Source organism: Vipera berus, assembly GCF_964194415.1.
Source record: "Vipera berus genome assembly, chromosome: 5".
Taxonomy (NCBI): Eukaryota; Metazoa; Chordata; class Lepidosauria; order Squamata; family Viperidae; genus Vipera; species Vipera berus.
The window spans coordinates 87,532,901-87,560,018 of record NC_138207.1 but is presented as its reverse complement, the minus strand read 5'-3'; the positions used below and the strand labels follow the sequence as shown (position 1 = coordinate 87,560,018).

The following is a 27,118-nucleotide window of genomic DNA, read 5'->3' as shown; positions in this document are numbered from 1 at the left end:
ATGAGTAACAGGCGCTCACTCTGTTATGCGGCACTCGGGATTCAACCCACCAAACTGCCAACCTTCTGATCGACAAGCTCAGCGTCCTAACCCACTGAGCCACTGCGTCCCTTATTTGTTCCTTACTCACTCCCTAATGCTCCTGTTTTGAACAGATGCACCCTTTCAAATTTATTTATTTATTCATCCTATTTCTATACCAGCCATCTCACCTGAGTGCCTTTTGCATCAGAATCTTATATTACCACAGGGACAATAGAATTCCAAACTATTAAAACATGGCCATTTTGAGAAAAGCTCAGCACTAGGTTTCTCCCTATTTTCTTTTCACTTTTGCCATTAAGAGTAGAAAAATAAATGCTATTTTTTTTTTTCTTAAAAGCATGCTTTGTATTGTTGAATGAAATATCTTCATCAGGGTTCAAGTCCAAGCCGGGAATAAACAACATGGCAACTGCTTTAGAAAGAAAGTTTATTGAAGAGGAGAGCCAGACAGAAAGATGGCTCTGGAAGAAAAGAGGCAGAGCACATGTAGGGAGTGGGTTTTTATACCCTCCGAGGCTCTTGAGGTTGTTTCCTGTTCCTGCTTGAGGCTTTGTACTTCCTGTCATGTACTTTGACCTGAGTCTGAATGTGCCCCTTTGGCATCTGTGGGTTAATCCTATTATGTCCTGTCTTAGAGTTTGGGTGGGGTATGTAGCTTTTAAGGATCTTGTCTTCCTAAGCTTCTAGCTGGAGGCCTCCAACCTTCCTGAATGGATTATTACATCTGCATTTCTACAGAGCTGGTTTCTGCTTGGGGGAGGGAGACTGGAGTTGCATTGCTTCTCTGTAAATAGATGCTAGCCTTCTACAATGGGGGATAGACTAATGTGTCGACACAGTGTTGTAGTGGTGGTTTTTAACATTTGCAAATATCAGATAGTCCTCACTTAATGGCCAGTCACTTAGCAACAATTTGAAGTTAAAATGGACCCCCCAAAGGTACTTACAACGCATTTCTGGAGTTCCAACGGCAATAGCCCCTCATAGTCACATGATCACTTTATGGGCATTCGGCCACCAGCTCAATTTTACAGCCAGTCTAATATTCCATGATGTGATTTGTGATGTTTTGCTAGCTTCCTGCAAACCCCCCCATAGGAATGTATTGACTCACTTTATGACCATGGTGTTTATTTGATGACCACTGCAAAAAATAATAAAATTGGGTGGGTCATGTGGGTGCCTCAACTTATGACTTTCATAACTTGTGAAAGAAATTCCATTGTATGTAGAACAGATGGCTGAATCAGTTCATGGTTCCTTCCAGATCTACATTTCGCTGGAGATCTGGGTCACTTCTGAGCAACTGGCTTGTTTGTACCTGATGGCCTAAGGCAGTGTTTCTCAACCTTAGCAACTTTAAAATGAATAGACTTCAACTCCTGGAATGGAAGGACTGGGGAATTCTGGAGATTAGTCCACTCAAGTTAAAATTGTTAAGGCTGAAAAGCACTGGCCTAAGGATACAAACACAAATACGCTCTTGGAGCATTGCGCAGCAATCTTGTTTTGCAGCAAAGGAACAATTCAACTCCGTTTACAGAGGCAGGAGGAAAAGAAGGCATGACAAGGCATGTTGCTTTTTATCATCAGGCCTTCTCTTTCCTGGACCACTACATTTTTGGAGTTTGGTTGAAATAATACGCACTAGTGTTGGAAGAAAAATCAGGTCTGGTTCCAAGCCAGGAGAAAGAGGCTGAAATAAAATGGAGGCAGGCTGTAGGAAAGAAAGTCTCTGTTTATTTGGTAGCCAGAAACTTCAGTGACATCAGCATGTTTCTGGGGGTGGCTGACAAAATGGGGTTGAGGGTGGAGGTTTTATATACATTCTTTGGGGCTTTGTGATTGAGATGCCTCTTCCTGTGTAAGAATATGTCCTTTAATAAATGGCAGTTCCCAGATTCCTATGGGGTCATATAGGACAGGGCTTTTCAACCAGTGGTACATTGGCACCTGGCAGGTGGTACGCGACCATCCTAGAAAAGTGGTGGGGGGGAGGGGAATGAGCTGAACTGGTGGCAGCACCACACAAGCCTGAGCGAGAGATGGTTGGAGCTTCAGGGCTGTCAGGGCTCAGCGGAAGCGCCAGGAACAGCGCTTCTTTGGGGCTGTCAGGGCTCAGCGGAAGTGTCAGGCAATAGGGGAAATTCAGGTCCTAGGTGTTTTGTTTGTCTGAGCTAATCTTGTCAGTTTGGGCTCCTTGCCTATTGTGTTGCTTATTTAGTGTTTCTGGCTATTTTTATTCAGGACAGGGCCGGGCTGCCCACATTAGTCTTTAATTCCACATATCAGCCTGTCTTTGTCTTTCTACAAGCAGCTTGCCTTGCCCAGGAATAAGACCTTTTTAATCCAGCACTTGGATCATGACAAATATATAGGCAACTGCTAAGGTAGCTGAAAGTGAAGGAAATAGAAGAACACAAAGTGTCCACCCAAACATTAGCAGCCCTCCCCCCCCCATTGATGTGCAGCTCAGCAGCATGTCTGATAGCAATAGATCAAGCAGCTGCCAAGAAACTAATAATGCCAGCTGATGAATATCATAGGATTTGAATCTGAAAATATAAAATGCCTGCTATCATGAAGACAGATTTTATCACTTGCTTCGCAATGACGCCAGTTTATTACATTGCTTTCACTGGCAAGCACATCAGATCAAACTGTCCTGCCGCTCATTACTTATGAATTTAGCCAAGGATGGAGACTGCCTCAGGAAATTAAAAAAACAACAACAACCAATAATGTTATTCATCAACTTGGCCAATGCAGATCCTATTGTCCTGTGTCTGGGAGTAAAAGACAGCAATACTGTTTAGCCATAAGAGCAAGGTAAGCATTTTGAATGACAGCTTGATTGCCCTGCAAGAAATATTTCCACTTAGGACAGATGGATTATAGTTGGAATACCATACTGGGTTGCCAAAATCTGGAAAGCTACAAATCCTTGAGAGTTTTGCAGTCCAGATATGGCTGGTCATTTTTAATTTGGAAAGTGGAATTACAATCCCTTCTTCAACTCAAATCAATTGCAGATTCACCTGGAAAAAGAACCAATCAGAAAATGGCTTTCCATAATTCCAATGACATGGTCCAATAACTGATTGGTTGGGTCCAGAACCCTGGGAACTGCTAGGAAGTGACCTATAAACAGATCATTTGCACCCCTGAAGATACTGGCAAAATGTCAGGATGCAAGATAATTAGACTATGGCCTAATAGCCTGGAAAATGATTACCATTGAATATAATCTCTCTGTTACTCCTATAGTAACATCCATAGAATTACAAACAGATTCAAAACCTGTTAAAGATCAGAGCATGGAATGGAATAATTAATACCTGGAAACATAAGGTTTTGCATTGTATCAGATCAGAGAACTGCACTGTGTTGCCATGGCTTCCAAAAGATAGATACAAATGCATTTTCTGATCCACTATTATCTGATCTTTTGAAAGAGGGTCATCCATTAAATCTGGGACTGCAGGGCTCTCTGACGGTTTTATAGGGCCTAACAATGATGATATAATATATAGCTGCTCTCTACAAGACCCCATGTGTATGTGGGGCTGGTGAACAAAACTGAAGAATTAGGAACGTCATCCACAGGAATTGGATGGGAGAATCTTGATTTGCCATAACTCAAAGCAAATTATCCTCATCAAGAGCATTGGGAGATGGTGGCAGTCCATCTTGACTTTTTCGACTGACCTCCTGCTTCTAGGTGCTCCGAATTTTGGACAGCTTTGCAGTTTTTTACATTGCAAAATAGATTGCCAGGCCTACAAGAATTGTCTTCCATGAGTTTCTTACTTCAATTGGTGTAATGTGTGAACTCTACATGTTTTGGCACTGGGCTATTCGTTGGACCTATTCTTGATGAATGCTTGTCCACTGAATGGGATTTTCATCTATTGCGATCAGAGTTGTGTTGGCTCAGACAGAGGTTCCCCAACCCTTTGGGCACCAGGAGAGAGGTTCCATGGAGAGAGGTTTTTCCGTGGACCAGAAGGTATGCGGTTTTGTGTCTTGCCTGCACCCCATGGATGGGGTTTTGCTTTTTTGTGTGACCCAGTTGCTGGCATGCCACGGCCCGGTACTGGTCCATGGACTGGGGGTTGGGGACTCCTGGGCTAAGAGGTAGGAAAGGTAGAGTTCTCCCTTCCCCCCAAAAAATCAAGATGACAGTAAAGATACAGAGCTTTCTATTTTCTACTATCTACTGAGAATTTTTTAGATCAGATCTGAAATAGAAATAGAGTCACAGGCTAGAAGGGCTTCTAGTCCGACTCCCCACCCAAGGCAGGAAACCTTATTCCATCCCCGACAAATGATTGTCCAATCTTTTCTTGAAAACCTCCAGTGATGGAGCACCCACAACTCCAGGAGGCAGTAGCTCTAGAGTAGGGTTTTGGTAACAACGCTAGTTATGAAATTCTTGTAAGAAGCTCTTTATCAATGTTTCTTCCAAAATTCTCAACTATATTGAAGATGCTTTTGTTTCATCCACCAATTATTTTTCTTTGACTACAAGAATGCCTTGATGGACAATGGCTGGGATATTTTATGAACATGTATGTTTCTTGGAAGCAATACAGAAATCAACAGTCATTGTCTTTTTCCAATTTGTTTTTATAATGTGTTGTGACTCAGGGCCAGCCTGTGGGTCCGGCAGCCGGCTCAGATGTCTCGGATGACTCAGATGAGGGGGAGGAGGAGGGTGTGGAAGACGAACTGGTTGATGATGGCTTGGAGGCTTCGCAGAGCCCCCAGCCGGGGCCCTCTTCTCAGCTGCGTGAGCCCGATAGTGCGGAGGATGATGACCCACAGCTGGCCCTGTTCAAGGACGCCCGACGCAGGAGGCAGTCGAGCAGGACCAAACAGAGAAAGGCTGTGGGACTCCTCGGAAGGAGGCACAGGGAGGCCACGCCCTGAACTCTAAATAAAAGGAGTGTTTGGGGAAGGGCTGGTTGCTGAAAGCAACCCTTCCGTTTGAGGATTCAAGTTCCAGTGTTTTTGTTTCTTGTTCTGTTGTTTGTGTAATAAATCTTGGCAGACGCTTTGCAGCCTCAGACGCTCTCCAGTCTCTACTGTTTGAACAGGGGTTTGCCTTATTGCAAGGCCGGTAGCAGGCTGGTTCAGAACAGTTTGCTTTCAGCCTCCCACCCCTTACTACTACGATGGAGCAGCTACGTGCCGAGAATGCTCAGCTCACCCAGCAACTCACTTTGCTGGCAGCTCAGGTGGCTCAACTGCAAGCTCAGGTACATGCTGCACCCCCACCCAGGAGGAAATGTCAGATAGCAATGCCGGATAAATTTGCTGGCAATCCAGAACTGTTTCCTGCCTTCCTGGGACAATGCCAGCTTTTTATCAGCGTGAGAGCAGCTGATTTCCCCACTGACCAGGATAAGGTGGGATTCGTGTTAAGCCTTCTGTCGGGGGATGCAGCTCGTTGGGGCACGCCTCTGCTGGCACAACCTAGCCCTTTGTTGGATAACTTTGGGGGGTTTTGTGACCATATGCGCCTAATGTACGAGGACCCAATTAAGGCGCAGACTGCCACCCGATGCCTGAAAGCTCTGAGGCAGGGTCAGCGCCCCCTACAGGCCTATATCAGCGATTTCCGGCTGCTTAGCCAGGATTCCGCCTGGAATGAGGCTGCGCTCGTGGATGCCTTCCAGGATGGATTGTCGGAGGAGATGTTGGATGAGCTGGCCCGTGTGGACATTCCCTCAGACCTGAATGGGCTGATCCATCTTTGTCTGCGGATCGATGCCCGGCTGCAGCAGCGAAAGAGTCGCCGTGCCACCCCACAGACCCCTGCCGCCCCTGTTGAGCGTGAGCCCCCAGTCCAGAGGGAGGAGCCAATGGAGCTGGGTGCCGCCAGGTCCCGTCTATCGGTGACGGAAATGGACAGACGACGATCGGGGGGGTTGTGTTTTTACTGTGGGGACCCTGGACATTTGGCTGCTTCTTGCCCAAAGAAGCGTCAGCGGGCATCAGTGACCAAGCCTGCCCCGAGAAAGTCCCCTACTTTGCTGTCGGGAAACGGCCCGAGCCCGATCTAGACGGTGTGATAGATCGGGCGACCCACAACGACCACACCGAGCGACGCCGTTCCGACGGTGCCTGTGAACCTCCACCGCATTTGATTTTGGAGGCACGTCTGATCCTTCCTGGCAAGCCAGAGGGGATTCCGGTCCATGCCTTAATTGACTCTGGGGCTACCACTAACTTTATGGACTCGGCCTTTGTGGCCAAATGGGCTGTTCCCCAGTGTCCGGTGGATCCGCCCATGCTAGTGGAGACTATCGATGGTCGAGTGCTCCTGTCCGGGCCTATTACGGCCGCCACGCAACCAGTGTGTATGGCCATCAGTTCCCATGTGGAGGCCATCCAGTTCTACATCACTTCGGATCTGCACTTCCCCGTGGTCTTGGGACTGGCGTGGCTCCGGGCGCATGATCCACAGATCTATTGGTCTCAGAACTTGGTCACCTTCCCAAGTTTGCAGTGCGTGGACCACACCCGCCATATCTGTGCCGGCCAGGTGGAGGGTTCCCCAGGGGTTTCCTTGCCTCCCGAACTGTCCGACTTTGCTGATGTGTTCAGCGAGTCAGAGGCGGATCAATTACCCCCGCACAGGCCCTACGACTGCTCCATTGATCTAGTCCCTGATGCGCCTCTCCCAGTGGGGCGTTTGTACTCCATGTCGGAGCCCGAGTTGGCTGCATTGCGGGACTTCCTGACAAAGAATTTGGCTCGTGGTTTCATCCGGCCCTCGTCCTCGCCAGTGTCTGCGCCCGTGCTCTTCGTCAAAAAGAAGTCGGGCGAGTTACGGCTTTGCTGTGACTACCGGAAACTCAACGCCATCACGGTGCATAACCGTTACCCGCTGCCCCTCATCCCCGAGCTCTTGGACCGACTCCGGGAGGCTAAGATCTTCACGAAACTGGACCTGCGTGGAGCTTACAACCTCGTCAGGGTTCGGCCGGGTGATGAGTGGAAGACGGCGTTTGGTACTCGCTATGGACATTTCGAGTACACGGTGATGCCGTTTGGCCTGACCAACGCCCCCGCTGTGTTTCAGCATTTTATGAACGACATCTTTCGGGATCTGTTGGACCAGTTTGTCGTGATTTATCTGGACGACATCCTGATTTACTCCCCGTCGCGTGAAGTGCATCATCAGCATCTCCGTCAGGTCCTGCAGCGCCTCCGGGAACATCGGCTATTTGCCAAGTTGGAGAAGTGCCAGTTCTACCAGGTGACCATCGATTTCCTGGGTCACCGCATTTCTCCTGAGGGCATCGCCATGGAGCCGAGTAAAGTTGAGTCGTTGCAGAGTTGGCAACCCCCGCGTCGCGTGAAGGATGTTCAGCGACTCCTTGGATTTGCCAACTACTATCGAACATTCATCCCTGGCTTTGCTGCCTTGACAGCCCCCCTCACCCGGCTCCTGCAGAAGAAGACTCGGTTCCAGTGGAACGCCCCCGAACAACAGGCGTTCCAGGCTTTGAAGGACGCCTTCATGAAGGAGCCCATCTTGAAGCATCCTGACCCGCAACGGCCGTTTGTCGTGGAGGCGGACGCCTCCGACATTGCCATTGGGGCCGTGTTACTCCAGGCAACGACGCCCAGCGGTACCCTTTTCCCTTGCGCGTATCACTCTCGGAAATTGAACCCCTCGGAGCGCAACTATACCATCTGGGAGAAGGAGCTGCTGGCCATCAAGGCGGCGTTCGAGGCTTGGAGGCATCATCTGGAGGGGGCGCGGCATCAAATCGAGGTCCGGACGGACCACAAGAATCTGGAAAGCCTGCAGACCGCTCGGAATTTGAACCAACGCCAGATCCGGTGGTCCCTTTTCTTTGCGAGGTTTGACTTCCGAGTGCGGTACATACCAAGCGGGCACAATCAGAGAGCGGATGCTCTGTCCAGGAAGCCCGAATACACCCGAGTGGAAGACAAGCTTCCGCCCAGGACAGTGATCCCCGTCGAGTCTTTTGCTGCGGTGCGGGAGCCGGTTGATATACGGGCTCGGATCCGGGAGGCGCAGCAGCAGGAGGCGTGGGTGGCTCAGCGGAAGGAAGAGGTGGGGCCAGATTTGCCTTGGTCGGTCACGGATGGACTTTTGTATTATCGTGACCGGCTCTATGTTCCGGGAGGGCCACTCAGGGGACTCGTCCTCAGCCAGTGTCATGATAACCCGGCTGCGGGGCATTTTGGCCTGTTCAAGACTCTGAACCTGGTCTCCCGTACCTTCTGGTGGCCCCGAGTCCGACACGACATCCAGTCTTATGTCACCTCCTGCATCCCATGCAGGCAGGCCAAGTCAGCGACAGGGGCCCCGCCTGGTTTACTGCAGCCCTTGCCAACACCCAAGAGACCCTGGGGGGCTGTGTCCATGGACTTTTTGATGGATCTACCCCCATCCTCCGGCTTCACGACAGTGTTTGTGGTGGTGGACATGCTGACCAAGATGGCGCACTTCATCCCCTGTCGCGGCTTACCGTCAGCTCGCGCCACTAGTCGCATGTTCATCCAACAGGTGTTTCGGCTGCACGGCCTCCCCGATAGAGTCGTCTCCGATAGGGGGGCCCAGTTTACAGCCCGCTTCTGGCAGGAGTTGATGCGTGCGTTGGACATTAAGGTTTGCCTCTCGTCCGCGCATCATCCTCAAACTGACGGGGGTACCGAGAAGGTCATCGGTATCTTAGAGCAGTATCTGCGCTGCTACGTTAACCTGCAGCAGGACAATTGGGTGGACTATTTGGCCATAGCCGAGTTTGCCTTTAACAACTCGCAGCACACCTCCACGCAGATGACACCGTTCTTGGCCAATGTGGGTTATCACCCCCGGTTTTTCCCCCTTTCTCCCGTGGACTCACCGGAGCCGGCAGCGAACGACTTCATGGCGGAGTTACAGGCGATCCATCGGTTGGTGCGACGGCAGCTGGAGAAGGCCAAGGCCGACTACAAGAGGTTCGCCGATCGGTCGAGAAGGGATACGCCTCCACTATCGGTGGGGGATCGGGTCTGGCTGTCCACCAGGAACCTACCATCCACACGGCCGGCGAGGAAGCTGGACCACCGTTACCTTGGACCGTTCCCAGTCGAGGCTGTCATCAATCCGGTCGCCTATCGTTTAACTCTGCCACGTTCCCTGCATGTGCACCCCGTCTTCCATCGGTCCTTGTTGGTCCCCGAACAACCGGCTTCTCCACTTCGCCAAGCGGAACCTCCCCCATCAGGACCTCGTGATGGAGGCAGCACCCCCGAGTACGAGGTCGCCAGCATCAGGGATTCCCGTTGGTTGAAAGGTCGCTTCCAGTACCTGATCGAGTGGAAAGGGTACGGGCCGGAGGACTTCACATGGGAAGACGCGACCGCCGTTCATGCCCCTGCGTTGGTGACTGCTTTTCACGAACAATTCCCATCCCGACCGCATCCGGATCGGCAGCCCTGGGGGAAGGGCCCTGCGGTGCGGGATAGTGTTGTGACTCAGGGCCAGCCTGTGGGTCCGGCAGCCGGCTCAGATGTCTCGGATGACTCAGATGAGGGGGAGGAGGAGGGTGTGGAAGACGAACTGGTTGATGATGGCTTGGAGGCTTCGCAGAGCCCCCAGCCGGGGCCCTCTTCTCAGCTGCGTGAGCCCGATAGTGCGGAGGATGATGACCCACAGCTGGCCCTGTTCAAGGACGCCCGACGCAGGAGGCAGTCGAGCAGGACCAAACAGAGAAAGGCTGTGGGACTCCTCGGAAGGAGGCACAGGGAGGCCACGCCCTGAACTCTAAATAAAAGGAGTGTTTGGGGAAGGGCTGGTTGCTGAAAGCAACCCTTCCGTTTGAGGATTCAAGTTCCAGTGTTTTTGTTTCTTGTTCTGTTGTTTGTGTAATAAATCTTGGCAGACGCTTTGCAGCCTCAGACGCTCTCCAGTCTCTACTGTTTGAACAGGGGTTTGCCTTATTGCAAGGCCGGTAGCAGGCTGGTTCAGAACATAATGTTCCAAGTCAAGGTACTTGATTTCCCATTCAAATATTAACCATATGCAAGCCAGCTTAGTTTCTAAGATGGGCGAGGTACATGCTGCCACCTGCCAGACAGAATATAAGTAAGGATCTTATTTTGATCAATGATACTGAAAAATACAGGCAGGCCTAAAGACAAAAGATGAAGCAAGCTCCCAGTTGTTATTCAGCTGCAAATTATAGAAGTGTATTCATTAGATCATAGTTCCCTATTTAAATAGAGGTCTGTCCCATTTGAGAACTTGTAGAACAAGCACCACTCGCAGGACTGACGCAGCCCTACAGTGATGTGTTCAGTGGTTGCCAATGATTGAGTCACATAGTTGATCCAATCTCCACAGCAAGTAGTGATATTCTTTTCCCCCTCTTAAAAGAGGATTTTCTATTACTCTTTCCAAACCTTGACAAAAACCATTTCACAAAAAAGGTAGCTTCTTCTTTCCTCATGTCATGATTCTAAACTGATAAGATATTCACTTTGCTGTCTGAATAATTTCAACAACCAGTTTATTGGAGGCCGAACAATATACAACATGAACATCCATGGAAGAATAAAGACAAGAACAAAGTACATTCAAGTGAAACATATGTAAACTTCACCCCAAATCAGAGTTGATTCTGTACAAGATTAGTAATTCTTCACTTTCTGAAATGGGATATGCTTTTGTTTATATATTATTTATTTAGTGACATCCAAATACATAATATTTATAAAGTATCATTTTTTTTAAAAAAAGGCAAGTCACATCCATGAATTATTTCCTAAATGTTGGCAGTGAGGGAACCAAGAGACAGAAGAAAGGAAAATGTAACATGACACAAAAATGTGTTCAACAGCAAAGCTTTCAGCATAATTCTCTTTTTATTAAAATCACCATGAGGTGCAGAAGATCCAGACATGTTAGCCTCTTTGTCCATTTTCATTTCATTCCGTTCGTTTCCATTTTCAGAAGTTGTGAGTGCTCCATCACTGGAAGCTTTTAAAAAGAAACCGGACAGCCATTTGTCTGAAGGGACTCTTGCTTGAGCAGGGGGTGGATTAGAAGACCTCTAAGGTCCCTTCCAAACTTTATTGTTCTGTAGACTGTATTCCATGTGGCAAAGCCCTGATTAGCACTGGAGAACCTCAAGCTTATCGATACTTTTATGTATAGTAAAAAATACATGTAACTCTAACGTGGTATGTATTTTGACCCTGAATATTAAGAATAGCAAGATAAGTATGCAGTTTTGCTGAGTTAGAAGGATGTAAAGAGTTAGATGAAATGTTTCTTAGAAAAAGTGGACTTTGAAGAATGATATGGAGATAGAATTACCTATATAATTTGGAAGGTTTCCCAAACAAGAGGATAAAGCAAGAAAAAAAGAAGGCATTTATAAGTCCAGCAGGCTTTTAGGAGATGGGAATGACAGAGCTGAGGAGCTAAAATCTGTGAATTCATTTCCATAGGATACGGAAACATAGCTGGAAATATGTTAGAAATACAGAATGTTAAGGTGACTGCAGATAATTTTCTTAATGGTTCTACATTTATAGGAAAGAGATTTCGTTAAGGATACAGTTTTGGAAACAAGATTAAATGCACCAACATATTATCCATGCAAGGAATGTATCTAGTTCAGAAACTATGTTTTACATTATAATTTATAGAAGAAGAATATTACAAAATTTAAAACACTATATATAACTGCACAAGATATACCTATTTCTGAAGCTGCACAAATTTCAAAAATAGTTCCGAAATTGGTGCTTCAAACATTGCATGAACGCAGCACCTCTCTGCTAATCATTACAGCAGCCTGCTTTTTTTTTCTAGGCATCCAAGTTTGAAAAATGCTTTAAGGTTCCAAATCCAAATGCAAGTTTTAAAACAACCACATCTTTTCTCTAGTTCACCTGAAAAAAGATGGACAGCTGCATGGTTTCCTTGCATACATTGCATGCGTTCTGAAGCATGTTCTGAAGGACCTCTTTTGAAACCTTTTCAAAGTAGGCACATCTCTAACATATAGTATATATACATACAAGCAGCCGCTCTTTAATAAACACATACAAAATATTGAAACAGTGAAAAACACATTCAACATGTTTCATCCTTCATACATATTTGATGTTCTGCTTCATATTTCATAATTTCTAAATTTCCGCAGAAGTTCAGAAGGAGTGTCACCCGACCAACGGAAACGCAGGTGCCAGCAATTTGGATCTGAAAATCACGTAATGAAAAGAAAATGAATTATTTATAAGACTAGAAAAAGTGTGATGGTTAAGGGGATATGTGCATACAATTACATTTTGCAAGGGCTTTGTGATGGTGGTGGTGTCCTACATTGAAGAACATGCTATATCCATATTTACCTGGCGAATCTGGGCTCCTTGGTGACACTGGTTTCCCATCAAAGATTTGAAAATCCTCCATTTCCTTTCTATCTTGGAATAAATCATCCCTGTTGATTTCTGTCTTCAGCGAACAATGATCAGCCATCTTATCATTATGATTTGAATCAGGAGCATCCAACATTGGCTCTTTTTTGTCTCTGACAGCCCAATGCATTGACTAGAACAAGAAAATATATATATATATATATATATATTGGTTGCCAAAATAAGGATCTAGCAACAAAACAAGCAGTGAATGAGCAGAAAAGTTTCAGGATCATATTGTGGATTAACTTAATGATATTATATGTATTTATATTTCTGCCAGCACCTTAAATTTTAGTTATTCTTTTATAGCACTGTAAGTAGATTTGACAACTGACACAAAGGAATGGCTTTAATTTTAGTGTTAAATGTAAATGCTGTTGGTCAATGACTAAAACAGATGATTAGGATGATGATATTGGTAATTTCCAGTGGTACTTTGAGGAATGAATGTTGTGTATCTGTGTGTATCTCTGTGTGTGTTTGCAGATAAAGAATTATAAATAGATGCTCAAGGGAACTGTTAATAATGTATTTTATTTACTTGACCAAATCAACTGACAGTGGTAGAGATAGTGGCTTGGCTCAAACAGAGCTTAGTTAAGGACAAGTTATTCTTAGTTTTCAAATTGAGGGAAGGAGTATTTTTACTATCACAGGTCAGTTTTGCCTCATAGGTTTGTCGCAAAGTCAACAACCCCTTTTGCACACAGAATTGTTCCTCTGTTGGGAAAGAAGAGTCATACAGTCGTGGTGGAGTCTATGCCTTCACACAAGCAGAAGGCCCCATCCATCTGGCCTCACAGGAAGTCTTAAAAGGACACCACACAGATCCTGAAGAGTTTCTGCCAATCAGCCTATACCAGGGGTAGGCAACCACGGCTCTTTTATGACTCATGGACTTCAACTCCCAGAATTCCTGAGTCAGCATTGCTGACTCAGGAATTCTGGGAGTTGAAGTCCATGAGTCTTAAAAAAGCCGAGGTTGCCAACCCCTGGCCTACACTAAGGATAACCAGATTCTGATCTTTTCAATTACAGTTCCCGTAAGGCTCAGACATCATGGTCAACAGATTATTGAGGCTGTAGTGCAAAATACCTTGATAGAATATTGATAGATATTCTCTTGATAGAAGACAATATCTCCAGCTCTGGATTGAACTGTGGGGTCCTTGCTGCTCCCTGACCTGGTTGTTTTCCTGCAGATGTTTCATTAGCAAACTAGGTAACATCATCAGGGCATCTAAGTGGTGCGAACGGGCTGAATCCCATCTTTGACTATAACTCCTCATATTGGAAATTCATCTTGACCTAAAGGCCTCCAGAAAAAGACAGGTCTAGATCACCTTTTTAAAGATCTGCTGGATCAGGGCCAACTGTATGTCAGAGAGGAGTTCTATCAGGTGGGAAGCATGACAGAGAATGCTCTCCTTGTTGGGGCATAGGAGACAGGCAGATAGAGTTCCACAAGTGGTTCCACAAGTGGTTCCACAAATAAACTGATCCTATGCCAGGCAAAATATTAGAAGTGATAATCAGCTTCTTGAGTTGTACCAAGAAAACTAGGAGGACCCAGTGCAGTTTGCAGAGTAGCACAAGACAAACCCCATAACTTTGCCACCCAGGAGATAGCTTTCCTCCCACAAATGGGTATAACAGTTCATTTCTCTGAGACACGTGGCTGCACAAGACAAAACTAACTGTTTTCATCGAGTTGCTCAGGGTTTCCCACTGCTGGAATGGGATAGCAATTTTGCTCCTTCGCCAGTAGTCATAACGGGCCCGGCTGTCTTCATTAGAAAGAATCTCTTTGGCACGCTGCAACTTCTGAAAATTCTCCACTATAAAACAGAAACGGAAGGACATTTTATGGAGGAAAGCATTCATAGATCTTTTCTAGCATATAGTTAGATTTTTTTTTGTAGGAACCTGATCCAGGGGTGTCCAACCTTGGCGGCTTTAAGACTTGTGGACTTCAGCTCCCAGAATTCCCCAGCCAGCATGGGAATTCTGGGAACTGAAGCCCACAAGTCTTCAGAGTTGCCAAGGTTAGATACCTCTGGTCTGATCAATGGCATACTACTTTTGACTTATGCCATTATGCACACAACAACAAAATGCCTTAGGCATGAAACCAGCTGGGTATCTTTGGGCCAGTCACTTTCTCTGAGAGATTAGATGCAGCCTCTGATAATGCCCTTAATTGAGCAATCTGTTCTCATCATTGCCAACAGGTTTTCTCTGGAAAGTCAGTAAACAGATCAGGGTAACAACTGTTCTTTGTTTGGTGATCCCTCATAATTAACATACGGAGGTTCAGTCTCTGAATTGAAGATAATATACTATCAGCATTAGTGGCAGATGCCAACAGTCATTTCCTCCAGGAAGTCTATGCAAGTATACACAATTTTATCTAAGTTATTTTTAGCAAATAGATGTTTTTATTATGACTCAAACCCAAATCCCCCCCATTTGACAACAGGTCCCTGGTGGATAAAAACCAAGGTATGCCTTGTGCTTTAAACACAAGGCAGTAAAGGTAAAGGTAAAGGTTCCCCCGCACATGTGTGCTAGTCATTTCCAACTCTAGGGGCTGGTGCTCATCTCCGTTTCAAAGCTGAAGAGCCAGCGCTTGTCCAAGGACGTCTCCGTGGTCATGTGGCCAGCATGACTAGATGTCAAAGGCCCACGGAACGCTGTTACCTTCCCACCGTAGTGGTCCCTATTTTTCTACTTGCATTTTTACGTGCTTTCGAACTGCTAGGTTGGCAGAAGCTGGGACGAGTAACAGGCGCTCACTCTGTTACACGGCACTCGGGATTCGAGCCGCCAAACTGCCGACCATCTGATCGACAAGCTCAGCGTCCTAACCCACTGAGCCACCGCGTCCCTCTGAGCAGTGGTGGTATTCAAATATGTGAACAACCGGTTCTCTGTGTGGATGCCGCTTCCGCAAGTCCATTCTGCGCCTGGGCAACAACAAATTAGCTACCAGTTCTGCCGAAGTGGTGCACACTGGCTGCGTCTGAGCCTGCAGCAAAACTTTCTGTATGTTTATGATGAAATAAAACTCACTACAAAGTTATCATAGCCTTAGTGCCAGGCCTAAGAGGACTCTTTGGAAAATAGTTTGCCACAAGATGTTGCAAGATTCTTGCCCAGGTAAGATCCACTCATGACGATTTTCTACCTGGGGCAAAGAAGAAAACAAAACCTCTCACATGTCAGGCTGCATTAACAGAGGGATAGATTCAAGATCACTTGAAGTGTTAATACCACTTTACAATGCCTTGGTAAGACCACACTTGGAATACTGCATCCAGTTTTGGTCACCATGATGTAAAAAAGATGTTGAGATTCTGGTAAGAGTGCAGAGAAGAGAAACAAAGATGATTAGGGGACTGGAGACTTAAAAAAAATACATAAGAAACGGTTGCTGAAATTGGGAATGTTTAGTCTAATGAAGAGAAGGACAAAGGGTGACATGATAGCAGTTTGCCACAAAGAAGAGAGAGTCAAGCTGTTCTCCAAAGCACCTGAAGGCAGACAAGAAGCAATGGATGGAAACTAACCAAAGAGAGAAGCAACCTAGAACTAAGGAGAAACTTCCTGACAGTTAGAACAATTAACCAGTGGAACAACCTGCCTCCAGAAGCTGTGAATGCTCCAACACTGGAGGTTTTTAAGAAGAGACTGGACAGCCATTTGCCTGAAATGATAGAGGGTCTCCTGCCTGAGCAGTGGATTGGATTAGAAGACCTCCAAGGTCCCTTCCAACTTTATTATTACTATTATTATTGATCATTGCACAATCAGCCAGATATTCAGACTGGATTTGGCATTTTTGTCTTACCAAGGACCTGGGATAGGCAGATGTGGGTGTTTGATGGTATTATAGATATCGTCGTAGGATGGAAGCAGTTCCTAGTAAGGCCGCCTTTTGCAATTGACTAATGGTGAATTTGTCAATGCCAATGGTGTTCAAGTGCTGCTCCAGTTGTTTTGGGATTGCACCCAAGGCGCCTATTACTATTGGTACTACCCTTGCTTTCCTTTGCCACAGTCTTTCTATTTCTATTTGTAGGTGTTTGTATTTTGTTATCTTATCCAGTTCTTTCTCGTCTATTCTGCTGTCTCTAGGCACTGCCATGTCCACTATCCAGACTTTGTTGTCTTTCTGATTGACAATTGTTAAGTCCAGGGTGTTATGTTGCTTTCCTTTGCCACAGTCTTTCTATTTCTATTTGTAGGTGTTTGTATTTTGTTATCTTATCCAGTTCTTTCTCGTCTATTCTGCTGTCTCCAGGCACTGCCATGTCCACTATCCAGACTTTGTTGTCTTTCTGATTGACAATTGTTAAGTCCAGGGTGTTATGTTGCAAGTGCTTGTCTGTTTGAATTCTGAAGTCCCAGAGCAATTTAATTTTATCATTTTCTATGACTTTCTGTATTTTATGATCCCACCAGTTCTTGCTTACAGGCAAATGATATTTCTTGCAGATCTTCCAATGCACCATTGTTGCTACTTTGTCATGCCGCTGCTTGTAAGTCTGTGCAATCTTTTTGCAGCAGCTTACCAGGTGGTCCACTGTTTCTTCAGCTTCTTTGCATAGGCAGCATTTACTGTCTTTTGCTGTCTTCTCAATTTTGACTTTGTATGCATTTGTCCTTAAGGCTTGGTCTTGTGCAGCCAGAATTAGTCTCTCGGTCTCTTTCTGCAACTTTCCTGCTCTTAGCCATTGCCAGGTCTTGTTATTATCTGCTTTCCCAGCTATTTTTTTTAATGTACTGGCCATATAGTGCTTTGTCTTCCCATGCCTCTATTCTGTTCTTCATTTGGTCTTTCTTGTAGGCCAGTTTGGTCTCTCCAGTTGTCAGTAAGCCTTCCTGATATACTAATTTCAGTGCATCTTCATCATTGTCCTTCAGATATTCTTCCAAAGTCATTTTTATTTCTTCAACCATCTGATGTACTTGCAGCATTCCATGTCCACCTATTTGCCTTGGTAGATAAAGTCTTTCAATGTCACTGCATGGATGAAAGGCATGATTCATTGTCATTATTTTTCTGGTCTTCCTATCCATTGCTTTTAGTTCTGCTTGAGTCCAGTCCACTATTCCAGCTGTGTATCTAATGACTGGAATTGCCCAGGTGTTGATTGCCTTCACGGTATTTCCTCCATTGAGTTTGGACTTTAAAATCTTCTTCACTCTCTTGATGTATTCACCTCTAATCTTTTTCTTGACTTCAGTGTGCTTGATGTTGTCAGCTTTAAGGATACCCAAGTATTTGTAGTAATCTTCCTCATCCAGACTCAATGTTATTTTTGTGGGGCATCTTTATTCCTTCAGTTTTCACTATTTTTCCTTGTTTGAGAGTAAGTGTGGCACATTTGTCCAAGCCAAACTCCATTGCAATAGCTTGGCTACATATACAGACAGTGTTCAGCAGCTATTCTATTTCAGGTGTTTTTCCAAACAGCTTCAGATCATCCATGTAAAGGAGGTGGGATAGTCTGGCAGATGTTTTTGATGTTTGATAGCCATGTCCTGAGTTATTCAGTATTGTTGACAGAGGAAACAGTGCAATAATAAATAGTAGTGTTGATAATGAATCTCCTTGAAATATTCCTCTCTTGATATTAACCTCTCCCAGTCTTTCACCATTGACCTGCAACTGTGTCTTCCATTGTGCCATCAATCTTTGCACAAATTTTCTGATGTTTCTACTGACTCCTGTTATTTCTAGGCACTTGATTATCCAGTCATGTGGCAGAGAGTCAAATGCCTTTTTGTAGTTAATCCATGTCACATTCGGGTTGGTCTTCCTTTTCTTGCAGTTTTCCAAGATCATTTTTTCTATTAGGAGTTGTTCTTTTGTTCCTCTGCTATTGGGACGGTTTCCTTTCTGCTCGGATGGAAAGAGATTGTTTTCAACTAGATGCTGTTGTACTACATCAGCTACCATGCCAGTTAGCAATTTGAAAGTTGTTGGTAAGCAGGTAATTGGCCTGTAGTTGCCTGGTGTTGCCCCTTTGGCTGGATTTTTCATTATTAGGTAGGTTTTCCCAGTTGTTAGCCACTTTTCAATTTCTCCTCCTTGTAGTATATTGTTGAACTGCTTGGCAATGAGTGGGTATGTAACAATTAGATGTTTCAACCAAAACCCTTGCAGTTCATCGTCACCTGGTGCTGACCAATTTTTGATCTTCCTTGCTCTTTTTTTCTACCATTTTTGTTGTTATTACTAGTTCTTTCATTTCAACTTCTGTTTTATTTGTATCCACCTCTTTTAACCAAGCTGCATCCTTGTTGTGTTTCATTGGGTTATCCCATATCTGTTTCCAGAACTGCACTGTTTCTTCTTTGTCAGGTACTGACTGATTCATTGCAGTTTCTCCATTGATGGATTTGATAGAAATGCTTCTGATTGGATTGAATTTGGAGGTTCTGCCTATAATTTGCAATTCGAGCTTCATATCTATTGATTTTCCTGGCTATAGCTGTTATTTGCTGCTTTATTATTTCCAGTGCTTCCTTGATCTTCTTTGTTCCTACAGTAAGTGGTATTTCTTGATTAAGTATTCTTTGGTCTTCTTGTTCTTCAGTTTCTTTTCATTCATATGTTCTAGCTTGCTTGCATGTGATCTTAACTTGCTGATCTTATTTTCTAGTCTAACCTTCCATTTTTGTGGTGCACTGTTTGTTTGTTTTTCTTCTTTGTTGATTTTGCATTCCAGGTATTCAGTTATAACTGCAGCTGTGCTGTACATTAGTTGGTTTGTTTCTTGCAGTGAATTGGTGCTTATACTTGATATTGCAGTATTTGCATCTTTTAATGTTTGTGCTAGCTGTTTCTTTGGAACAAGCTTCAATGCAGGCAGCCTTATTCTGTTGTTTTTGTGCTGTTTTAGATGCTCAGTTATTTTTTGTTTCAGTTCTTTTATTTCTTTAGTTAGAGGGCTTTGTTCTTCCTGAGGAAGAGGTGCCTGGTTTCCAAATGTATATCTCTTGTATATCTCTGCTGGATTCCTTCACTGCCAATTCCCCCTGGCTTGCCTCTACATTCTGAATTACTTCTGGCAAGGCTTTGATTTCCTTGCCCTGGGTAAACCTTTGCAGTTCATCCAGTTCTGTTTCTGTGAATACTTTATTCCGTATTATAAATTGGTGTTGATCTGCTGGTCTCTGTTCTGTTATTTCTGATTCTGGATGTTGTTCTTTCCAGAACTAGTGCATTCGTTTTAGATATCCTCTTCTTGTTGGACTTGATCTATAATAACAGATCATTATTTCTTTGTTTTCAATCACTGTGTATTTGTGATGGGTAAACACCTTTTCTTCCAGTAGTTCTGCAGCTGCTGGCCCTGGTTGCTCAGCCAACAGTCCTGAGTCCTGTAACCCATTTTTCACCAGATATCCAGGAACTCCCAACATCTAGCACGGACCTTATTAACCCAGGCGACATCCGAGTCGGTATGGCATTCTGAAATTTACATCTCACCATATTTTTTATGGGAGAGACACTCTGTCTGTCTCCTCTGATGAGACCTGTCCAGTATGGTTGAACCTCTGGCATAGCTCTCATCTTTCTCAGAGTACACAAGCCCCACAACTACATCAACGTAGTGCCTCACTGGGATGATGATGATGATGAGGAGGAGGAGGAGGAGGAGGAGGATATCTAAACAATTGAGTGGAAGTTGATTGTTTCTGCCCCATTTTACCAATCTGCTGGTTTGCATTATGGTGGTGAGTTCTATTTTCTCTCTACTAGAGGATTTAAATCTTCCTTGTCCTCCTGGTAACAGAAATAGTATCTCTAAAGATTATGAAAATATGTGTTTTAGCTATGAGTCGCCTTTCTGTTCCGTGGCACCGACAATGATCCTTGATTTATGCAGGTTGACTAAAATGGATATTTGTTTGGAAATAGGTGAAATTCAAGTGCTAACAAGGGCTGACAGATACAAACATTGCAGAGATGGCTTTTCCGATTCAACTGCTTCTTATCATTTCCCCCTTCTCAAAGCTCTTCTGCAGGAAGTAATGCAGACAAAAGGAAAGGGGTAGCTTTTCTTTTTAGTGATGCAAATTTTGTGACGCGCACAGGAATCATAAATTATTTGATGGGGCTTTTTTGAGGAAGCACGCACACTGTTCACTTTAATTAATACGCAGTATTTTCCCTAGCTCTTATCTATCCACACATCCACGGTCCAGTTGCCTTTTGAAGAAGAAAAAAAACACCTTTGAGAGACAGTCTTGTGAATCTGATTGATTTTTGTTAATGGAGAAACAATTATTTTTTTTTAAAAAAAGAGGAATAGCTTTAAAAGAAATTCATTGAGATTAATGGGCAGGATAGGCTCTTTATTGTGTTGCCAGTAGATCTCTTGGGGCTCAAGATGTGTGAGTCACTTGGGATCAAATTGACAGCAGGCATGTGCTTCAGTGGTTTTTCACTGCTGAAAATAGCCCCCTTCCCAAGCTTTTATATTAATAAACAAGCAGAAAGAGGAAGCCCTTTGCACATATCACCAATTAGGTGCTAGGTGAACCCAACACAATCACCCCAGTGTCTCTCAAGTGCTCTCCAGCCAGCCTTGAGTCAGTTGAAAACTATACTAACAGGAAATGTGCTTTCTCTGTTGCTGATCTTGCTTCTGTAGCCCCCTAATTTCCCTCCAATGAAATTTATGCATCTGGCTGGGGCTGTTGTTGGACAAAGGTGCTTATATACTTAAAGAGGGCTTAGGCCCCTCACATTGGCAGCCTAAGGATTAGATGAAAGCAACATCGTGAAAACTAAGCTGGATTTGTGCTGTGGTTAAGCGCAAGCAGGGAAGGGCCCTTTAGCCTAATATTGGTAGCCCAGCATTAATCCAGATCCAAGCAGAGTCATAACTCTAGTCATCTTGATTAGATATTCATCCAGAGCCTCAAGGAAGGGGATCAACAAGGAAACTCCTCCTCTCCTTTGAATCATTCCCAGCTTTACATGAAAATATATGGAAAAATAAAGGTGATTCTACCACAATTTATCATATAAACAATAGCCATAGTGCAAGCAGCACCCACACACATCTGAGGTCCAGCTTTGATTTTTTTTTGTTACATATGTTGCTTGAAGGATAAATATATACTGATGCAATGAGTTAAAAAGTCTTTTCCTGTTTCTCCAAATTGCTACTTTGCTAACTTTGATTTGGAATAAGGTATCTGCATATGTGCTTTTACCCCCAACGAGAACTTATGCATTTATAGTTTATTGAATTTCTGTTCTGTTCTGAGTCCTTATTTAAAGGAAGCATGCACGCTATTCATTTTAATTAATATGCAGTATTTTCCCTAGCTCTTATTTATCCACGCCAATTTAAAGAGTTAAAATGCAAATTATAAACAAGATATTAAAATCAAGGCTTTAAAGTTAACAAAAGAGTCATATTTGCTATTTTCCTAAACTGTGGGAGAGCGGAAACCAAATGCACTTCCCTGAGTGGAGTTTTCCCAGACCTGGGAGAAGACCATCTTCCACATATCGGGAAGCTGAGCTTATGTGTAGAAGGGCTTCTTCAGAGGGATCTTTCCTGCTATAGAAGAGGATGGAAATGGCCTTGGAGAAAATATACAGCAACCACTGGTAAAACATGACTGTAGTCTTGGAAAATGGGAATATGCAAGAAAGTAACTCAGGATTTCCCTGCCTGGATTCTCTTTATTAGAAGGAGTTGGGGGGGGGGGGAGAGAGAGAGAAGAAACACCATAGGTCTTTCAAGAATCCTTTATACCCCCGTAACAACAGAAGTGCAGTTGTCCTTGTGGTATCTGTTTCCTGACCTGGTGTGCCTCAAAACTTTGACACCTATTTATTTAAATAAAGAGCAAGGTTCCAAAAACAGATAAGCAATTTTTGTAACTCCCAATTAAATATATATTATAAAAAAAACTCGGCTAGAGAACCAAGCATCTCTAGTCCCTTTCCAGATTCACTGCTGTATAAATGCTGAAGCAATATATTGGAAAGGCATCACATAAAACAAATAGACTAGGCCACAGCCTAGCAGGATCTAAGATGTGAACACTTGCAATTAAACAGCTGATTAACCAGATGGCTAACTTTATTTTAGACAGGATACCCAAATCTTCACGATGAGAGAACTACACATTTGAAGGTCACTCCCATTTTCTGGTTCACTGGGTGCTACTGAGAATGCTTTGCCCAAGAGCATCCACATCCGCCTCATGGTGGTTTACAGAAAGAAAGTGAGAAAGACATACCAGCCTGAGGGTTTCCAGGATGCTTGTCCGGATGGCATTCAAGAGCTCTAACTTTAAACTCTGCTACGATTTGTTCAACCTATGCAAAAACAGCAAAAACCATTCATGAAAGTTGAGTCCAACTTCTTTTTAATGTTTTTCTTTTTCTGAGCATCTTTTAGAACTGCTCACATCCTCGCTGCATGCAAGGGAAGGCGAGAAAGCAAGATATTAGCATATCATTATATGTGTGAAGTTATGGACTTCTATGACCACAGAAATTTACCTATTTAAGTTTAGGAAATTATTTACAGGTAGTCCTCAACTTACAACCAATCATTTAATGGCTGTTTATAATTACGGCACTGGAAAAAGTAACTTAGGATCGGTCCTCGTACTTATGATGGTCACAACATCCCCACAGTCTCATGTTCAAAATTCAAGTTATTACCGTTTTGCAACCTTCCCAGCCAGCTTCCAACAAAGTCACGACTGTGTGAGTCATTTAACAACTGAAATGATTTGCTTAACAACCATGGCAAAAAAGTTATAAAACTGGGCAGAACTAACCTGTCAATCACCTGGCTTAGCAACAGAGATGCTGGTCCCAGTTGTATATCTTTATCTATTCCTATGCAAAGTTCACATATTCAGCAATGCAGCATTCCCCAGTGTAGTTCTCTTCAGATGTATGGAATTTGCAAGTCTCAAAACCTCCACTCCCAACAGATTAGAGAGCATTAAGTTGAGGAGGACTAATATAATTGTCTCTATGCTAAATACTGGAGCTAAAATCCTCATTACCTAGTAAAATAAGGAACTCAGTTTAGAGTTGACACACTCTTCATTTTAACTCAAAGGTTTGAGTGAAGATCAGAATTCCCAATAAAAAATGTGCTGCCTAAAATAGGATATGCAGTAGCAGATCACCACTTAAATGTAATATTAAAAATGTGGATCCATAGGTTACGTCTTACAATCTCTTTCATTATACTGTATTTTATTAGTTTTAATATAAACGATAAATTGCCATATTGAAAATAACAAAAGTACACTGTATTGTTCTGTTTTCAGAAAATTTTCACATTTTCTCATCTTGCAAAACCTGATGATACTCTTGTGTAAATTAATTAAAATCAAATCTTTGATTAGCATCTGGGGTCTTATATACTCGTATTTGTGGAAAGTAAGGTAGTTCAAGTAGTTTCAGTTTAACATTCTTCCTGGCCAAATCAATTATTATTTATATTAAAAATATAAAAATAAATGAATTTAGCAAACATTTGAAATACCTTTCTAGACTTACAAGAAACAAATGGATACCTCCTCAATTATTGACTTTTTAACAATTAAAATAATCAGCTGAAAAGCCAATAAAAGAGGCAATTTTTTGGCTACCCCATTATCGGAGCTGGAAATCTAGAAACCTTAATTCAAAACCCACAGTTGAGATCACACATTTTTGACAGTCAAAATCTCTCATAATACCTGGTTGCTGTTTAAGTCAACTGAAAAATATTTTTACTAGAATCACTAAAATTACATTCTTCTTAACCACTTCCATCAGCAAGCTTTTCAATGTTTACAAGATCATAAAATGAATAGTGGGCAAAGTACAAGCAGCACAACATTTTAAAACATAAAACATTACTACATACTACTCCACTCCAAAAATCACATATTTTCACTACAAGGGATTATTACACATTTGTTCAAGTAAACAGGTATTTCCATCTATACAGCAAGTGGCATCTTTAAAAAAAAGGGTCATTGCTCAGTAGTAGAACAGCTGATTAAACATTTTAGGTTCAATTTTTGGCATCAGCAATCTGAAATTCAGTCTGGCTAGTCACTGAGAGGAGCAATGGTAGGACGACTTGATATAAAGGAGTGCTCTAGAGTTGCATCATAAAAGGTAACATTTAAAAAAACATGTTTCAGGCCCTGATCATTACTATTTCATTGGAAAAACCACTGCCAACAAATTTTACAACTGCTGTCAAATTTTGTGACCATCAGCCTTCAGCAGAGCAGAGCCCTATTAGCTCACAACTGAAGAGTGTCGATCACATATAATCAACTGTGAACATTTAGTAATGTACAAGATTTTAGACATTCTTAAAATATCCCACAATTCATCTCCTATGAAAGATTCACAATAGCAGATAATTACTGTGTTGCCCCCTTACGCAGCGTAAATCTTATTAAGCATCGTAGCAATTATTTTCTAAACAACATCCCTTTAAGATCTTGTGTTGTGTTATGAATAGCTTTCTAGAAGTCCCCAAGTTTTCTTTGAAGACTACATTATTTACAAGATACAATGCTTCAGCTAATATAGATAAACGCAGAATTCAAGAGAAAGTTTTCCAGCAGTATTAAAAAAAAAGATGGATAAAGAAAAAGACTAAACAGATTACTATGATACAGGTTTGAGAACATTATAGAAAAGCAAAACACTCGTCTTACACACACAGTTCCAATTCAACCAATTGACAAAGATGGAAAGAGAATATATAAATTTAAAAGTTCTCTTACGGTAGATAATTCATCACATCCCAGCAAGCTATAATAATCTTCCATATCCTCCAGCCTGCAGCTGAATATTGCATCCATTTTTTTTACACTCTCTGCTTTCTCACTACTAAGAAACAGGAAGCCTAAACAACCAAGGTTTATTTAAAATATTTACACGAGAATCCACAGTTGTAACAGTGATGCTAAAGCTCAACTACTGTTGGCTTTATACACAGAACAAATGTCACGGGAGACTCTGAAGTTACACCCCTTGAATAAGCCTGCTTTTATTGGCGAAAACAAAGGACAAACCACAGCTGCAAAGCTTCATGGGAGAGGTAGTTTTCCATGTCATGTTAAAAGTAATCCAGCTGTGATTTTCATTTCCAAGATCTTTCAGTTAATTGGGGTGGGGATCTTTGAAGTTGGTTTTATGTATATATGAATGATTATATATTTTATGTGGCATATTTGTATTTGGAATAAAGTATTCTCTTCAATGATGCATTGTAACTAAAGTAATATTTATTGTATATTTATACAATAAATATACAAGGCATTTATTATTAGGAAGATAAGAAATTTTCATGACTTATTTAATTATCTTGATTTTCTTCACTAATTCTAGCTTCACACTCATTGCAAAAGCTTCTGTAATTTAATATTTCTTATTTTCCAGGTAGGAACTCTCAACTTTGACATGTTTATGACTGTGCTATTAAATTGAATACACAAGAATTGTTCCAAGAGGTAATGACTTGGTTCCTATAGAGCACCAAAGCAGAAGTTTGTGAACTGTAACCTATAATTTAAGACTCTGCTTGTGGTATGTACCAACCAGTGGTGATTTATTCAATAAACTACAAATAAAGAAACCATAACTCAGTGTGAACCCCATTACTTGTTTCCCATTTATATAACCTTTATAATAAATTCACCTAAAGTAAAAATGAGAACCTTGAGGCAGTCCAATTTAATCACTGTTAAGTTGATGAGTAAATGGAATTAACTCATTGTCTAGGAGTTAAATGGGTACAAATAATTCAGATAATGAAAGAAAGCTAAATCAATGAGAAAAAAGAGTCACTGTAAGCTGGGCAGCCAATACTTTTGATTATATACCAGCTAGGGTGTGAAAACTTTGTAGAAATATTTTGCTACAAACACACATATGGAACCAAAGTGGTACCATTAACACAGTAATTGCATGACATGCATAATGCTCAGTGATCCAGTTTATGTATTTGCTTTTTTGTGATTTTTTTTATCACTGTAGAAAAATGAACAACAAACGTGCAATAAAATAAAATGATAAAAATGCACAATTAATAAAATCAGCAACTACCATGTTACCTAAAATCCTCTATGGTCACATAAACACAATTAATGCATTTTTTTAAAATAATGTATTGTTTACACCAGAAGTCCCCAACTTTTTGGGCACCAGGGACCAGTTCCATGGAGAGAAGTTTTTCTGCAGACTGGAGGGGGCGTGGTTTTGTGTGCTGCCTGCATCCCTTGGATGGGGCTTTGCTTGTTTGTGGGGACCGGTTGCTGGCATTACACGGACCAGGGGTTGGGGACCCCTGGTTTACACCATCGGTGTCCAACCCTGGCAACTTTAAGATTTGTAGACTATATATATACCCATTCACAAAGATGTTACATCCCAGAAGGTAACAAATAAAACCAGGCATGGAGAGAATGTGTAGTGTCCCAGACAATACTGTGGACCATGGGCCAGCATGTTATGTCCTGGATAGAGGGAAGTGAACTTCCAATTAATAATTATAATAATTATTCTAATATTGTAATAATTATCAGATTATTATTATTATTA

At 42.9% G+C, this 27,118-nt stretch overlaps 1 protein-coding gene across 2 annotated transcripts; it reads right to left on the bottom strand.

The window, feature by feature from the left end:
* Nucleotides 1–12,055: 12,055 nt before the first annotated feature.
* On the bottom strand, nt 12,056–25,485 carry DNAJC12 (DnaJ heat shock protein family (Hsp40) member C12; the record flags this gene model as incomplete). 2 transcript variants are annotated; one of them, XM_081328525.1, is made up of 5 exons in its annotated part: nt 25,300–25,485; nt 22,783–22,861; nt 14,203–14,342; nt 12,436–12,634; nt 12,056–12,283 (listed from the first exon to the last, which is right to left on the bottom strand). In XM_081328525.1, the coding sequence occupies exons 1-5, from the start codon at nt 25,375–25,377 to the stop codon at nt 12,198–12,200; spliced, it is 582 nt and encodes a 193-aa protein (XP_081184651.1). In that variant the 5' UTR covers nt 25,378–25,485. The 2 variants fall into 2 exon arrangements, with proteins under 2 accessions (XP_081184651.1, XP_081184652.1); XM_081328526.1 differs by having other exon boundaries at nt 12,198–12,292.
* Between the last annotated feature and the right edge of the window lie 1,633 nt (nt 25,486–27,118).